This window comes from Salarias fasciatus, chromosome 11 (assembly GCF_902148845.1).
Source record: "Salarias fasciatus chromosome 11, fSalaFa1.1, whole genome shotgun sequence".
NCBI classification, from domain to species: domain Eukaryota; kingdom Metazoa; phylum Chordata; class Actinopteri; order Blenniiformes; family Blenniidae; genus Salarias; species Salarias fasciatus.
This window is the reverse complement of record NC_043755.1, coordinates 18352488-18370632: the sequence shown is the minus strand read 5'-3', so window position 1 is coordinate 18370632 and position 18145 is coordinate 18352488. Positions and strand designations below refer to the sequence as shown.

The 18145-nt window shown below is 41.7% G+C and overlaps 2 protein-coding genes across 17 annotated transcripts in view; both read left to right on the top strand.

The window, feature by feature from the left end:
- The window catches only part of rims2a (regulating synaptic membrane exocytosis 2a), a 140468-nt gene extending 132152 nt beyond the window's left edge, over positions 1-8316 (top strand). For 15 of the 16 annotated variants that reach the window (XM_030102194.1, XM_030102198.1, XM_030102197.1 and 12 more), the window contains 5 exons: positions 4650-4791; positions 5175-5287; positions 5397-5498; positions 5656-5795; positions 5906-8316. In XM_030102194.1, the coding sequence (XP_029958054.1) occupies positions 4650-4791; positions 5175-5287; positions 5397-5498; positions 5656-5795; positions 5906-6109 (701 nt within the window). In that variant the 3' untranslated portion in view covers positions 6110-8316. Of the gene's footprint in view, positions 1-1921; positions 2126-4649; positions 4792-5174; positions 5288-5396; positions 5499-5655; positions 5796-5905 lie in introns of those variants that run through there. The other variant, XM_030102205.1, reaches the window with a different exon arrangement.
- A 1346-nt stretch (positions 8317-9662) lies between these two features.
- Positions 9663-11297, top strand: dcstamp (dendrocyte expressed seven transmembrane protein). The gene is made up of 3 exons (XM_030102398.1): positions 9663-10709; positions 10786-11118; positions 11238-11297. Exons 1-3 carry the CDS (start codon positions 9663-9665, stop codon positions 11295-11297), a joined length of 1440 nt encoding a protein of 479 aa, XP_029958258.1.
- Positions 11298-18145: the final 6848 nt, after the last annotated feature.

Here is an 18145-nt window from a genome sequence, read left to right as displayed (position 1 = left end):
TCAGTGATCTTTTGGAGTTTTTTGTTGTTGTTGTTTTTTAATTTACTAAGAAGGGAGCTACCAAGATGAAGCTTCAAATAAAAGACAAGGTAAAAAGCACAAAAAACATATTTCAAAAGACTACTTTAGTAAGTGTTCTTCCATTTAGGGTTAATTCAGGCAAGCAGGCTGTATTTCACCAGCTGTAATGTACTACTGTCTATTGCAAATTGTGTGAATTAGTCGGTCAGAAACCATTACTAAAGATTACTTTAAATGTTTCTACCTGATAAAATTTCAATTATTTTTTTGAAGTCATAATGAAATCCTTTCAGAACTCACACAGTCAGTGAGCAGCTCCACATCCAGCAGTTTGGCTGGAATCATTAATCGATCATCAGACCTGCTGGGCCACGTTGACCTCTCTAGAGCTACTGCAGAATCTTCCAAATACTCAAATGTCTCTGTTAGTGGAGATACTTTCCCCTGATTTAATAGAAAGTACGCACGCTCTGGATTAATGTCACTCTTTGAAAAGAACTCTTCCCTCCGCTGAGAAATGACTGGGATCCCTGAAGGAAGGCTGTTAAAGCAGCTTCCACTTCCCAGCGTCCCGGCTGTTTGCATTGTGGCGATCTGTTTTTGTCCCGTTCCCCTTCCAGCAGTAAACGTGAAGCGTTGTTTTTTGGCTGCGCTGACCTAGATGAAACCTGCAAATGGACGCAGTGCATTAGGCGGCTCCTTGATAGAAGTAGGTTGCAGTGTCTCGTGGAGGAAAACGTCTGCCTCAGCAGTAACACCACACGGAGTTCGCTATATTTATATTAGTGCAGAGAAACACCGCGATTGCCAGGTGCCTAATCAGAACGAAATCCCAACCGTCGGCTGCAGGGCAGGATTTATTTTCACCCGTCATGCAGTGACAGTAAGCAGAGGAGACTCACACCGCCTGTGTTTGATTTGTGAGACCACCTGTGAGCAGCGTTTTCATTGTCAGGACAGCCGACCCCAGGCTTACACAAACTGTGAAGAAAGAGTGAAGTAAAGTTCATATTCAAGAGCATTTAAGGCAAACTCAGACAAAGAGCTCTTTCAGATGGTGTGAAAATGCTGGTTGTGAATAATTCACAGAAAGTGACATGAGGTGAAGCTTCAGGATGAGCGTGTGAACCCTAATTAGTTGATCTTGATTGTTTCCCCTCATCCTAAGTCTTGATAACAGGCAGAGAAAGCAGAGTGAGCCCCTCCCGGCGCACTACAGCTGCGAGGTCGCTCTTATGGAAGGCAAGACAAGTAAAAAAACAGAGTTTGGCACGTGAACTTTGAGTGGCCGCCATGTGGCAAAGGGAGCAGGACTGCTGGCAGACCTAATGACGGCTTGTTTTCTCTGGCTTCTGTGGAAGAGAGAGGGAGAGAGGGAGGGATAATGGGCTGGAGGAGGATGGGGAGAGAAGGAAAATAACTGCAATGAACTAGACAAAAGAAACAGAAGAGCAGGGAGAGGAGAGAGAAAGTGGGAAAGAGAGAGAGAGAGAAAAAACAAATTTTAAGAGAAGAGGTTAAAAAACGGTGAGCGATGGAGCGGGGAGGGGGAGGGGGAGAAGGGGGCTCAGTATCTCTGGGTAAAAAGCTTGTTCACCCGCAGAGCCAGCCGAGGTGCGCCTGAGCAGCCCGGCCTTGTGATTGGTGGAGCGCGATGCAGCTCTCTCCCCTCCCCCCGTGAAGAAAGAGGTGCAGCAGGAACGTCAGACCCAGACGGCACAAGACTCGACTGCTGAAGCAGAGCCGTGGCGAAGATGCGTTCCACAGAGCAGTCCAGGACTGAGTGAATGAGACTCCTTTCGCAGCATCGCAGCAACGCAGCAACGCTTATCTTCAGGAGTAGGAATCTATTTCATTAGATCTTAAGATAATTTTAATAACGTTTGTCGGAGGGAAAGGATAGAGCTGACGTCTTGTGCATTGGGTTGATCGCACTGAGGTGGACGACCGCCGGTCACCATGGGCAGGCAGGGGAACGACTCCTCTGCCCCGGTTCCGGGGATGCGGATCCAGTGTTCCCAGAGCAAGATGAGCCTGTCGGCATCATTCGAAGCGCTGGCGGTTTATTTCCCGTGCATGAACTCCTTCGATGAGGAGGATGGAGGTAAGATGACAGCCGGGGAAATGTCAGAGCAGCAGCTGCTGCTGCTGGCTGGGGGGGCGGGGGGGCAACAGTGCCACAAAACGTGGATGGATTAGACTTAAAGGAAAGACGCAGGTTAAGAAATGTAAATCTCTTATTGATTTTTATTTTGTGTGAGTGTCTTGCACATTGGTAATTCAGTCTGCTGCTGCTGCTGCCGCCAGCGGTGATGTTGTCAAAATGGTTGGTTGTAGGAACGAGTGTCTTTTCTGAGTAGCTGCTCTCCTGCTGACCAACATGTCACTTCTCTGTAGTGATTTCATTTGTTTCTCCCTGGAAACGAACCGATGACTTTCAAACTGGAATGAATCATATTTCAGTATTTTGCGCATGGAAGTGCTTATTTAGCTTGTTCAGTAACTGTCATGTCAAATTTCTTGGAACTGCTGCGACATGTTTACTTTTACTCTTCCCCAGAATGCATCATTGTGTTATTTCCTCTTGTAGCTACTTAGATTTAATTTACAATGAAAAAAACTCCTTCATATTTCTTCTGTGTGCTTCAACTTAATACTCACTTATGTCCAAACTTGGGTACTGACCTCCTGCAGATGAGAGGAGCTTGTCTAACTTTTAGTTGCTGTTTTGTTTTTTAAATTTCATTTCTAAAAGAAAAAAAAATACAACATCAAGTGTTGCAGAGGTCACACATGTTTCTCAGACATTTATCAGTTCTGTCAATACTGAGGTCTTCCAGTGATGTTCACCTGTGAGGGACAGCCAACATGTTAGAACCATCACACATGAGTTTAAAACTATATCATATAGTTTAATGGTTGCTCATGACACTTCACTCACTGTTTACTTCGAAAAATTCATGGACCACATTGCTTTCCCTTTCTAGAATGACTTTAACCACAAGTGTGTGAACATGTTGATGCTTAAAATGCGAAATGAGGATGAATTTCATCACAATAATTAGGAAAAGCAGTAAACATATCAATCATTATTCTCAATGTGGCTTGAGAGGAGCTGTGTGCAAATATGCACCTGTGTACATATTTGTGCAAGCACTCCCGTGTGCATGAGCAGGATCGGCTTTTTTGGGCTTATTTGAGTGAAAATCAAGGCCGGCGTGTTTATATTGTCATCTCTTATGGAGTGTTCAGCTGTCATTGTGTTTATCTAATCACCTTCACTTCTGCGTCGCAGTAACACAACAGAGAATGTGTGATTCAGTCAGCAACATCGGTGTTCGCTTGCAGCTCTCGCGGTTTGTTTCACAAAACAGGCGGACTCATTCATTCATTTTCAAATGGTGTGTTTTCAGCTCATTGATAGCATCTGCTCGGCCGCAGATTGGTAGACGAGGTCCTCGGCGGACGTCAGAGACGACCTCTGTGGCTGCGTCCCTCATTGTGTTGTGTGAAGAGCAGGAAGAGGAGGCGGAGGCCGGCTGAATAACTAAGATTTCAAGGCTGAAAGGCTTCACGTCTGTTTACACCGGAGCGAGATAGGACTCGTCTCTCCTGTCCTTGACAGAGGAGAAGTGGAGACGAGTGGAAGACAGTAGCGCGGCTCATGATGACTGGATTAGAAGAACTGTAGTCTGAATGTGAGTCATCTGTAGAAACTGGCATATATTCAAAGCAAAATTACATAAGGTCCATGGATAGCCGACTGTTTGTCAACACTGTGCACCCCGCGGTGCGCAGCAGTGAGCTGATGGTAACTGTGTGTTATTGCTTTGGTCGGGCTTCACTGTGATTTTCCTGACCGGTGGGAAATAACATGAAGCCCCCGGTTTGCAGTTATTTGATTACAGATCAGATAAACGGAAATCTAATAGCTCCAAAGGGCGACATTCAGGAAGGCTTGCCTCATTGCAGTCCAACACAGCCATTTGTAGTTACAGCTTTAGGTATAAGACATGTTTTCTCTGACAACATCGCAGCCTGTATACACAACATGAATCAATCCCAATATTCTATTTACCTCTTTTTCCGTGGGTGATAAGAGGAAGCATCATGGTGATATCGTGTGTGTGTGGGGGGGGGGGGGGGGGGGGGGGCGATTGGCTGGCATGTGTGTAAGCAGTGGAGCATTTACTAGTGTATTTGTATGTTAGGTACGTCTGCTGCAGGCGCGTGCACGTGGTCCCTCGTGCACGCTGCCAGCAGGGGCATGGTGGAGATGAGCTAATGGGGGGAGTCAGCTGTCTTCTTGGATCACTTCGGATGTTGATGGGCGGGCCAGACGCCAGCTATCTGTAGGTGATGTGTGGACCCCTGTAGGCCGTCGGTGGTGCAGATCGAAGGAGGGCCGCACACGGCGATCTGTTGAGTTTACTGTGCTTGTTCGGACTGTGACTTTCTCTGATTGTCGCAGTGAAACCGATGGAACTACTTTCCAATGGGTCAAAGAAATCACGGGTGCGATCCAGAATGCAGCTCGCTGTGAGTCTCAATGCGATTTAGCTCCGTGGAATTGACGGACTCTCTTTCTTTCTCTCCCTCTGCTTTGTTTTTTGTCGCGCTGCGCACAGAAGCGGGAGGTAAGAAGTTGCGTAGCACTATCCAGAGGAGTACAGAGACGGGGCTGGCGGTGGAGATGAGGAGCAGGATGACTCGGCAGGCCAGCCGGGAGTCCACGGACGGCAGCATGAACAGCTACAGCTCCGAGGGAAAGTAAGTGGACAGTCATAAAGATGACTTGTAGTCAGTGAGAGCAGTGATATATACATTATACAAAGCTTTCAAACACAGTGGCTGTATGGAGTAGCTACTTCCTGTTTAAAGCAATGAGAAACTCAAATGATGGGAGTCATCTCAACAGCAACTTTCTTTTGTACCAGTGATGTGTACAGACACTTATAAGTCTTAGCTGATCAATCAGTCTCATCTATAGTCTGTGTCAGTCTGCCAAGAGAGACAATAGCAGCTTATTTCTACACACACAAATAAAACGACAACGACTGACTGAAGCACAAACTTAGCCTGACTTATATTGTTCATACTGTTCTGTGGATCAGAGAGATCACACCCTCATGTCTTTATCTGCTTTCTTTCAGTCTCATCTTCCCTGGAGTGAGGCTCTCCTCAGACGCCCAGTTCAGCGACTTCCTCGACGGCCTGGGTCCAGCTCAGCTGGTCGGACGACAGACGTTAGCGACTCCACCGATGGGTGAGAGCACACACACTGCAAGAAGATTACTGGGGAAAAAACATTCTGGAAGTGTTTCTTTATAAGTTTTATTTTTTTAACTGTTTAAATTCCTGTTTTGGCTTTCAAGGCGACATTCAGATTGGCATGGTGGAGAAGAAAGGAGCACTGGAGGTGGAGGTCATCCGAGCCCGTGGCCTTGTGGGAAAACCAGGTTCCAAGGCACTGCCAGGTAATTTCAGCCCTCAGACAATCATGATTGTTGGAGGTTTATACACACATGTCACTATGCAAATGTGAAATCCAAAATTTGTGTGATGCTTTTCAAAACCCTGACTTTATTCAGCAGTACAAACCGTAATGATTCCTGTGTTTCTTCTTGTCTGCAGCACCATATGTTAAGGTCTACCTTTTGGAAAACGGAGTCTGCATAGCCAAAAAGAAAACTAAAGTAGCAAGAAAAACTTTGGATCCTCTATACCAGCAGCAACTGCCGTTTGAGGAGAGTCCAGGGGGGAAGGTTTTGCAGGTAAAAAAAAAAAAAAAAAGAGGGTTTGTTTAAAATGCGTGAAAATAATTAAAGCAGTTTTTCTTCTTGTCATTTGGATGAATCTAACCATCTTGTGGTCTTCTCTGCAGGTCATCGTTTGGGGCGACTATGGACGTATGGACCATAAATCATTCATGGGAGCAGTGCAGATACTGTTAGACGAGCTGGACCTGTCCAACATGGTGATTGGCTGGTTCAAGCTCTTTCCTCCTTCCTCACTGGTGGACCCTACTCTGGCCCCACTGACTAGAAGAGCTTCCCAATCCTCACTGGACAGTTTCTCTCGATCATAGCAGCGTGTTGGACTGATAGCGTTGTTGTAGCAGCCAGTGTTGCGATTACAGGTCACGCCCCCCGGTTACACTGCATGCTTGATGTTGTGTCTTCTGAGCCTGTTTCTAGGGGTGCAAAACGTGGTCCTGTTGTTTTGAGCAAAAACGTTGCGCACATTGTGCACACGGCGAAGCGTTGTCACGGGCGCCTGGCAGCAGGGATTGCCGGGTGTTGTTGTTGCTTGGAGGAAACTGGAATGAACTCCTTAGCACGAGGAATCCGTCAGTTCCAGGTTTTCATCCAATTCGAAGCCATGGGGGTCAACACTGGGAACCGCTAAACGAGTTCTACAGAAGCCCTTTTCGAATGAAAAAAAAAAAAAAAATCAATGTGTTGCTTTGTTCTTTTATTTTTTTTTTCATTTTGTTTCATTTATTATTATTTTTTTTTTCTTTCTTTATATGTCAATGTACTTGTATCTGAAGGGGGTGACAGTGTTTCTAACCAGATGCTTGGTCACGCCACGCCAACAGACCGAGCAGTGTAGGTGGAGTTTTGGAGACCATCACTTTGCGTGAGGTGTGTCCCGGCTTGTATCCGCACTCCCTCAAAACCCCAGAAGAAACGCCCTGTAACACTCCAGGTTTATGTACCGACCAACCCGTACTGGTGAGAATCACCACTCAGAAGACGTAATCAGAGGCAATATCGAAGTGGCTACCATCAACGCTCCAAAACAAACAGGTTAACGATTCAAAACGCGATGAAAAGATGTACAATCTTACCATCATTCTTTCTCTGTTGATATATTGTATGAAAATTAAATGAGAAAAAAAAAATAATTTATTTTTTTCTTTTTAGTTCATTTGCATGGACACAAATTTAGCTGAATTAAAAAAAATATAAAAAAGAAAGAAAATTATTTTCTTGAGGCTGCAACTTGCAAAAAAAAAAAAAAAGATGTTGAAAAAGAAACAGAACAGATCAGCCATTTTCAACAATTTATATTATTTTTAAAGATAAATTTCACTAGTGCATGGTTTTCAAGGGGAGTGAATGCAACATCGTGATTGAAAAAAAAAAAAAAGAAGAAGAAAAAGACATTGTTTATCATTCTTTAGACCATCCATGAGTCTGTCTTTTGCAGACCTGCAGATAAGGGAAACTTCAAGGAAACTTTTGGAGTTATTTAACAGAAAATGTTTATGTGACAAAAAGTGATAATGAAAATAAATGTAAATTATTTATTTCATTGTAAAAGGCTCACGCCTTATAAAGATAAACATTATGTGCAAATTGTACATGTTTCTCTTTTTCTTCCTTGTCCCAGGGTACTTCTCATCGTACTACTCATTGCTACCATCGTTCAGTCCCCTGATAACGTCCGGATTTTAGGACTGTCGGTTCTTTTACAGTTCTGTATCGTTTCAGTCTGTATTTTCTTTGGATTTGATTTGTTTAACAAGCATGTTGAAACGGATTTTCTGCAACATGGCTTGGGCACACCTTACAGTAACTCAGCATGTTTTGATAAAGATGATATTTGGAATTTTTGCAGTTTCTTGTACAGTGCATGTCAACTTCATTACTTTTCTCCCTCACCTTAAATTGAGCTCTACAGCAAATTAGTTCTTGGTCTTCCGTGGCCATTTATTGAAGTTTTAACAAAACATTCCACCCCCAAAAGTCATATTTTCTTTCAGGTTTTTGAGGAAAAAAAAAAAAAATGACAAGGAAAATATTTTATATTTATTGAAGGCTGGCGAAAACGTTGTGATCGCAAGTGTATTTTATTTCAGTATTGTTGACGAACATGCAAAAATAATCTGTACTGGTACAGTAAGGGGTCTATACCTAATCAAGAGGCAGCAACCGTGCAAGAGAAGTGTGTTGCTGTGGTTCAATTCTGCAGGCACTGTATGTGAAGATGAGCTAATCACAAGTTCAAATAATAAGGGATATTGCCACAGAAAATGTTTTTTTTTTTTCTTGTTTTAATGAAAATGAAATTAATTTACTATATTTTTGTTAGTTTTATTTAAAAGCCAAGACCAGTTTATTTTTTATTTTCTATTTTTACTAATTATTAATACTTCTCATGTCTGGGAGGTATATGAATCTTATAGTTGCAGTATGTCTGAATGAAACTGAACTGAGGCATTGTTCCTTTTCCACTTTGAAGATGATGCATTTTAACGCCCAAGAAAAACTTTGTTGCTGTAACAAACTACAGTATATATATTTTCATTTTGATTTCCATTGTACATACCTTTAGATGTCAGAATTTGAATAAATGAGCTACCATGAATAGGTTGATTAGACACCTTTGGAACAGGAAAAATGCCTCATGATGACAAAGACATATGTTATTTATCCTTTTGAATGCCTTTTCATTTTCTCTTTTTGGTGCAATGTGTTAATGCCAAGGCTATGTCTTGGTTAAGTATGGTTGAGTACAGAGATTTATGTAAGTTATTTTTCAAATTAAAAATAAAAAAAATTGTTATTACACTGATGCCAAGAGTGGAGTGATAGTGAAATACACACACACACACACACATACACACACACACACACACACACACAAACACACACACACACACACTTCATGCTTTTGAGTGGCATTGTTTTCCTGAAGCAAAACAGCTAAAGACACTACTTCCCTAATTTTTGAACTAAGTCCAACCTTAAAACATTTCCATCTAAAAAAAGAAAAATACATCCTCAAGAGTGACAACTTCAAATATTCCCTCACGGGAATGAACAGATTTTAATGAAAACAGAAAAATTAGGGGCACACAGGGTACATATTCAACAGTGTTGTCTAATTATGATGCAGAATGCTGAGCCTCATGTAAAAAACTTTGTATAGATTTAACTTGTATAGCACTTTTTAACTGCTTCAGCAGGAACAAGGCAGTTTACTCTTTCAATCACGTTCAGTCGTTCACACACAAATGGAGGCTGCCGCCGTGCATGTGTCCATCTACCGAGAGCAGTTTGTTATACCAACCAGTTTTAACTGAAAGTAAAGGAAATCCACCAACTCTTATCCAATGCATCACATACAATCTTAAATCTTTGAAGTCTTAAGAATGTCCACAGTAACATATTCTGTTGTTGATAGTTGTTGTCTGTAAGCAGTGGGATGCATTATGGGAGGCCTGTAGTTACAGGAGGATATAATATAATATAACAGGCCCGTACTTGTCATTAATCCCGTCACGTTCGTGGTTCTTGACATTCCTAGGAACCAAGAGCGTGACTGTTATTCTAAAAGCACCTATGCTGTTTCACATGTTCAAGTTTAGCCTCATATTAGCCTCGGTTTACTTCTGCTTTTGGTTAAAAGAAGGGATGATGGGGAAATGACACATAGCTGAAGTTGGAGGAGGAGGAGGAGTTCCTCTTCATGTCATATTTAAGGAGACTGAACACTGAATACATCAAACAGAATTCTTCTACCACGTTTCAGGCTTGGGCCTTTTATATTGTTTTTACATCCAAATAGTGTGCTGTCCCCAGCATTGTGATTTTAATATAATTTATAGTTAACCTGATTTGATGCTGAAAATGCATTCCTCGTGGATTGATATGAAACATAGCCTTGAGGATTTTGGTTTCCTGGCTTTGGACGTCTTCACCAACGGGAACAGGGAAGGCTTGAAACGAACCGTCCTCCTCCTCCTCACCTGCAGCTTCTCGAGCCTCCTCCTCGGCTCCCTGCTCCTCCTCTACCTCCTCTTCGTCCTGGACTACGAGCTGCTCGTGGCCGGAGGGATCGCCGGCTGCTCAGGGGTCATACTGACTGTTGCCCTCTTCCTGTCGAAGAGAGTGAGGTGCTTAGGGACTCTGTTTATGATATCTATCTTCATGAAGAAGAGTCGAAACCTGCTTCTGACTGCTGGGACCAGTTTGGTGGTTCTGAAGAACATCCGCAACACGGTGGAGAACCTCACGCGCCTCGTCAAGAGTATGATCTGCAATCTGCAGGTGAAGAAGGCGGCCATCATGGCTCCTTTCAGTAACTATGTGGCGATGCTGAAGTGGATTGGAAACATGCTGAAAGGGGTCACAGACCTCGGAGTCTTAAACCTTGACTCCAAGCTCGAGGTTTCATTTCGCCTGGAATCAAATAATTTCAGCTGGAAACTCTCCGAAGCGGAGCAGAAAGTGAACGAGACGGTAAAATACGTGCACGGCCTCGTGAACACGATCTCCTCCGTGGTCGACAGGATGTTCCCCGCCGTCAGCTTCCTGGTGCTCATGATGTTCATCGGCCTGCACATAAAAAGATACTGCAAGGACATGAAGTACCAAAACAGGTTCATCAGCAGCAAGTTCGTCCAGTTTGATGAGAAGCAAAAGGCTGAAGGGAAGCCCCATGTCCTGCCCCTCACACCCAAGGAGGAGAAGCTGTACACCTCCATCACCTCCGCCCGGCCCACCACCAGGGAGGGTAAAGCCATGCTCAAGTTTGGGATGCCAGTTCTGTCCCACTTTGTCACATGGGTCATCTTCATAACCGTGGATGCTCTGCTGTACTGTTTTGTTGACATTGTGACGACAAGGCTTTCAGAGCTGAAGCCTTTCCATGTCCCGCTGGTCATGAGCATCAAAGTAAGTACTTCTGTCATTTTCTAAAGTTCGCTTAGTCAATCCAGTACTCAAAATTATTTTTATTTAATCTCTTTAGGGAATTGCAACGTTGATTGGGATCCCCTTTGTTGAGGAAATTCATCAGGAAAATTTTTCCTACTCGGTGACCCTGTTTGAAAAGAAGTGTCTCCCCAAGCCCAAACTGATGCTCTACAGCTCCATATTTCCACTGGCAGCCATTCTTCTCATCCTACTCTTCATGGTTTTGATGGCTTCTAAAGTCTCCCAGCTCAGGCTGATAGTCTGTGAAGGATTCTTTGCTTCAGCTGCTGAGGAGAGAGTCCAGTATCTGCATGGCAAAATCCTGAGGGGCAGATTCAAAATGAGGAGAGAGAAGAGCGGTGGCAGCCTCCTCACACTCATTTCTAAGGTTTGCATTGCAAAGTGTAACCAGATATGCATGCAAAGTAAAATCACAAAAGACTGCTTCGTATTGTTTGATATTTATGAATTTTTTAACATTTTTTTTTTTTGTCTTCTTTCATTCAGCTGCATTTCTGGTGCCCATTGCTCTTCCACGACAAAGAGGATCCACAAAGTGCAGTGTGAATAAAATGCTCCTGCACGACTTAAACTGCTTGAATAACAATGCACGTCTGATGAACTTCCACTAGTCTGGAAAGCCAACATTGACCAACAGGATGAAGGATTATATCATTTTATTCCTTTGAGCATTGGTGCAACATCAACAACCTCTGACTGAACAGGGGGAGGAGCCCTCTCTGACTTGGAGGTGGAGGTCATGGATGGAGCTGGACTGGATCTCCACAGACTGTACTTCCTGAGAAAATCGAAAGCCTTCAGCGTCTGCAGACGTCTTTCGTTTACCTTCCGGTGGTCGGGTTCTTCGGGCTGGTGTGTTTGGAGGCTCGATCAGGTAAAGAACCAGACCAGATAAACTTACAAAGAGAGTAAAGACCACCATCAGGACTGAGCTGGACTCAGTCCAGCAGGTGACCAGGGTGAGGGTGTTCAGGAAACTATTTACTGAGCAATGAGTCTCACCCACTGCGCCACCTGGAGGCGGTCAGAGAATCTCACCAAAGTGCAAAACACTGCAGCAGGTCTTTCCCGTCTGCTGCAATGAGACTCTTTAATGAACAGCTGCCTGTTTTGGGACATTGTATTCAACAAATACCTGTATATGTTTATGTTTTATATAATACATAATATATTTCTTTTTACTTAAATATATATATAAATATTTAATTTAATATTGTTAATATTGAGTGTCAGTGTCTTCAAGGATGAGGGGGTGTCTGTGTGTTTTACCTGTATGGGATCAATAAAGTTATATTCTATTCTGATTACGCACTTATTTTTTACCTAAATGTCTTGACAAATAAAAGTAGACAGCCTTGACATTTGTCCTCAGTAATGTTCTGATTCTGATTGTATGATCATTTATTTAAGTTGACATTTACGATTTCGACATTTAACTAGTTTATGCTGAGGCGAATCTCACTATTTGTCTGATACTGCCTCAACAGAGATGGGTACAAATAAGTAAATGAATTGCTGCTTTAGATTGATGGTAAACAATTAAAAGCAGGCATCCAAAAAGCAACTTGAGAAAAGAAGTCCTTGGATGAAAATCTGGTGATTGTGGATATTTTACTTGTATTTTATGCAAAGCTTGTTTATATATATGCTTTGGAATAGCTTAAACTCAATCTTACATTTCAATGTATCCATTTTTCCCAAGCTCAAACAATCCAGCACCAACATATTCTTGTCAGATCATTTTTTTCCATATGATAAGAAATTTCTATTTATCTATCTACCCATCTATCAGTACTAACTGCTCAGTATAACCTTGATATCAAGCAAGGTATTACAGTATGTTTAACATTATTTTAAAATATACATAGTTTTTCATTATTTTCAACCTCTGCTTGTATTTTTTTAATGAATCATTTGTTAGGTTGTTCATCCTTGATTGTAACTCATAAAAATGTTTTTAATAGTATTCATGGGTTAAGGTCAGATTCACTTCAGATTAATTTATATTCTTAGTGAGTCTAAAAACACTCTTATGGACACCAGGTGGAACTTCTGATCATCTATGCTTTGGGCTGGTCTGCTCTCCCAGTATACTGTATCCCTTGTGAAGTGAACCCCACTCATACATTGCTGCTAAATATTTCTGAAGAGCAATTTATGGCCGTCATCATCATCATCATCATCATCATCATCATCATTGCCATCATAATCACCATCAACACCAGTGACCTGGAATGTAAGTCCTTGCTCTCTTGCTTTTCAAACTGGCTGAAGAAGCAGTTTATAAGCGGTAATTATTGACATCATGCATTTTTATGTTACAATGAGGTGTTTTGAAAAGTGTCTAAGCATTTTGCTGACATATTAGTACAAGTTGCCCGTTTAAGGAATGTTTAGAAATAAAACTTTAGACTACTTTTACTTTGAAGCAGCCAGGGGCTTTTATTTTAAAAAGCTCAGCAGATGTTGTCAGTCATTACACGCGTGACGCGTACATTATGCCTGTCGTGTCAGTCAGTTTAGTTTCCATCACGCTGGTAAAAAAGTGTTTCACCAGCGGTGTTCTTGTGCCGTTCGTCTGGATCACTGGGAAAAAGCGGCACTTTGGACGAAGGTGTGACGTCATTAGAGGTGAGTAGTGCACGTGCAGTCTGTCCACGAGACAGGCCTCACGTCAGCAAACAATGCGGTTTTGTGGTCTGACTGGAGTTGAAGTGCTGCTTGCATCAGATACTTGTTTTGTCGTTTTTTTTGTGTGTGTGTGTGCGCGTGTTGTTTGCTTTGGACTTGCTCCACGTGTCCAAGTGTCCTTGAGCAAGACGCTGAACCCCAAATTCCTCCAGATGGTTGAATGTGATAACAACACGCAAGCGGTGAAGAAGTGCTACATGAGTGAAATCCATTTCTCTAGCAGATCTTATGTGTTGATATAGAAGGATCAAGTGTTTAATACGGAGATAACTTTGACGAAATGCTTAATATGGCTCCAGATACTGGAGCTGGAATTCATACCATTTTCTTTTTTATTCCTTAATTCAACTTATCATTAGTGATAGAAGATAAATATATGCATCTGTTGGAAGACGAAAAATTGATGTCGATATATATTGGCTTGTCAAACATGTGGCCCACAGGCCAAATCTGGCCCTCAAATTCTCCATTTGGGCCAAAGGCATAAAGGAAACAGTTTCAAGTTAACAGTGTGTGGCCTGGGTTGTTTTAGAAAAGAACATCACACATAATGTAACAGTAATACTGCACCAGCAGAAGAGTGCAAGCTTTTTCCTAATGAAGTAGCTTTTGAAAACATGGTGAAAGCAGCAGAAATCAGGCCAACATTAACCTGAAAAGCAGTTCTGCCAAATGAAACTGGAATTCATGTGGCGATTTTGGATGTAACAAAATCCACCCATAAAAGTTATTAAAGTACATTGATTCCATTTAAAAAATTGCCCTATTTTCCAATCTGTAGCTATTGTAAGGAATAACAGAATATTTAAATTGCATTTACATTTCTTGAAGGAATCTTGAAGGATTTCATTTTGTTTAGGTTTTTCAGAAAGATATTTAAATTTCTACTTTTTCCTCATCTTTATACTAAAGTAAAGTAAAGGCAAACATTTGGGTTGTTTTAGATCAGGGGTGGGGAACCCTGGTCCTGGAGGGCCGCAAACCTGCATGTTTTCCATGTCTCCCTGCTTCAACACACCTGAATCGAATCAAGATTCATGGCCAAGTCCAGCAGAAAGCCAGATAACGAGCCTCATTGCAATCAGCTGTGTTGAAGCAGGGAGACATGGAAAACATGCAGGTTTGCGGCCCTCCAGGACCAGGGTTCCCCACCCCTGTTTTAGATGGAATCAAGCTGTCTCCAGTGTCTGAACTAGGGCTGAACGATATATCGTTATCATATCGGGATATGAACATTCAGGACATTAGTTTCTCAAAATAAACGATATCAGGATTTCCCCTGCTTGCCCTGCATGTAAGCTTGCCCATGCACAGGTAAGGCCAGCGAACCACAAACCTCGTTTACTGGTTGACAGCTGACAGCAGCGGGCGGTTGCAGAATCTGCACAAACGAGTTTGGTGGTAGTGGCAGTGAGGTCTCATAAATAAAACTGCATTTTTTTTACATCCGTTTGTATTATGATGTTTTTATTTTTCTGAAAAATGCTTAACTTTCACTGAATCCATTGTAATATATCGTATCGAGATATCTCGCATGGATATGAAATTTTGCCCATATCATTCAGCCCTAGTCTGAACTGCAGTGATATTCACACTTCTGGTTAGCAGGTTTTGTACTTTTTCTCTCCTTCATGATATGTGAATTGTTGTATCATGCTTTCACTGTGATAATAGCAAATAAACTGTTCTGAGATGAAAATGATTAATAGAAACATGGCCGGTGTAGCATGTGTTTTGCTGGATATCAGTGGAAGGAAAGATGGTCAGAAGAAAGATGTTTGTGTGTTTAAAGCTCGTCCATAGATTTCAAACATGCCAATATTTTACACTAAAGTTAAATAGAGAGAGACTGTAACAATATATGACTCATGTACATTAAAAGCACCAGTAAATGTACTTCTATCCTCAGAGCTTTTTTTTATGGTCACTTGCAATCAACATTTATTTTAAATCACGCATGAAATGTCCTTTATTAACTGTTAATGCAATAATTTTGGCCATTTCAAATACAGTAAATTTAATGTAGAATCCCAATAATTATATAGGATTTTGCAGTCATAATGCAAGCTACAGCCAATTAGGTATGATTGGAAGCAGCCTTAAAAAAATGCAAAAAAACAGAAAAAGCTTTACCTAACTGTAATAACTGCGGCCAGTACTGCAATAATACACAGTTACTGCTGCATTTATGGAAAATAAAATCTTTTTTTTGCCAGTTCTTTCCAGTTCGTTTGTCAAAAAAGGCACAGTAAATGGGGTAGCTGTCATATCCATTAAATGAGGAAAAAAAACTCAATACTCTCAGTTTTTGCTTTTTTATTATTGGCCTTATTACCTCCCAAATGACCAAAATACATTACTTACAGTTATTACATTATTGGACTAGAAAGAATGGACAACTTTATTGATTCAGCCTGTTCCTGAGTGATATAACATATTCAGTTCATCTTTATTTACAGAAAATAAAATCCTGTCAGGAGTCAACATTTCTATGTGGATGATAATAACCAACTGAATATTGTCAATTAGCTATTATGTTCAGTTAAGCTGCAGCGAACACACTTCGGCTGAAGATATTGTTTTACATACATATTACATCATGTTCATTATGCAACCCAGCAGACGACTGAATGAATACCGCGAGCACAGCCGTAAAAGAACCATTACAGATTTGTTATGATCTTGGCCAATTAATAATATATTCATTTATTACCTACCTCGGTGTATTTTCATTACATAACATTCACCCCATATAGAGAGGCGGGCTCCTGAATTTTACCTCCGTTTGTATTGCCGAGGGTAGACGGCTATATTGGCTTACATAATCTGAGACAGATGTCCCCTGCATGTGCAGTGAGCAGCACTGTTTCTACTTACACACTGTCACAGCCTATTAGCGTCCAGCAGGTGTGACTCTCTTCGCCGAACACACGGACAGGTCGGCTAAAATACTCACAATACAGACTCCAACAGGGAGGGGTTTTTACAGTCTCAGTGTTGTGGTTTCAAGGATTAATTCAGCTGCCATTATAAGACAGTGTTCTTATATAAATGTTGAATCATGTAGAATCTGCAGATACTGTGTTGACGTTTGAGGATTAGCTGGTTTTTTTTGCAATAGCAAAGAGAGTGCTAATAATCACCCAGTAGACGCCCAGTAGAGGCTGTTTATCAAAAAGGACTCAGGATATGAATTTAATCAAATCTGGATAAATGAGTATAAAATGTTGTAAATATATCACCTTGAATCTGTAGGGTCACCTCTGAAATACCTTGGAAAGAATTCATGTTAAAAAAAAATGCTGATCTAATTTGTGAAATGTGGTTGAAAAAAAAATATATATATATAAAAAGTTAATTGTAGAGTTATTTGATTGCAGCATTTAACCATCTCATACCACTTTTACAGAAAAGCCAACATTTGAGCTCCTTTGTTGGCCAGCCGCCACTGGCATCATCTGATTGCTTTTATCAACAAATAAAAAATACTCACAGTCTGGTTCAGCTCACAGTTTTATATTAACTGGCTGTGAAGGAAAATGTTTACATTCTGCAGCTTTGCTAGATTTGAAACTCACGTCATGCGTAGACCTGCGGTTCTCTTCTGTTTTTATCTTGTGCTCATAATATCCTCACCACTGTAAGAGTCTGCAAACATGAATTTATTGGGGTCATGAGTGATGTTGTGTGCAAGACTGGTAATACACACATTTTGAATGTGTTCTCTCTGTTTCAGTTTAAATAAACTTTTCTCTTTCCAGAATAGATTTGACCTGAAAACATATTTCATTTTCATGAGTTCTTTACCGTATGTTAAACGAATGATTGCCTCAGAAATGTAAAAACGCCTTCATCAGATTTTCAGTTTTTCGAGCTCCAGCTGATCTCATGATGATTGGAGGAATGGTTTAATGCCCGTTTTTTTTTCATTTTCGGCACAATCAAAACACACCACGCCGCCCCTCGCTCCGTAAGACAAGAGGAAAAGGAAGTGGTCTAGCTCCAGGATGAGTCGGCCGTGTGTGACTCACACGCCGCCACTGACCCGTGTGGGAACCTGATAAGCTCACACTATGTCTCAACTGGCCCCGTGGCATAATACCACGCCAGCACGCCAGCCCAATAGGAAGCGGGCCACATGATGCTGGGTGACAGCCGCCCAGCGTTTTACCACAGGAAGGAGCGCATGCGAGGCCATACATGGGCATGATTGTGCGAGATCCCGCTGAATATGCAAGCGCAGACACAGCGTGGGTCAGGGAAGTAAATCCGAATGCACGTCAGTGTGTTTTAGTAAATGTTTCATCAAAGGAGAAGATGCTTTTGGGTAGCAAACGTAATTCCTGTTGCCCAGGGCAACGAGTCTTAGAAAATTGGGATTAGAGATTTTGCATAAAACACTGTAAAGATCCCTAAAAAAAAAAAGCATATTCCAGTACGTACATGGAGTTTTTGATCATACTTTATTGCTTTTTGATCCACCAATTCATGCATCGGTCCTATTTTCACTCCTTACAATGACTTACTTCGTTATATAACATATGTTGCAGTAAAACTCCTAATGGATGTGTGTGCGCTGAGCAGAGCTGACCTGGAAACCTCACACAGCTGGCCAATCTAACACAGTGATCTCTCCCAGTATAACATTGACCTGCGTAACGATCAGTGACGACCCAAAGGCCAACGCTTCTCCCTCCGGTCTC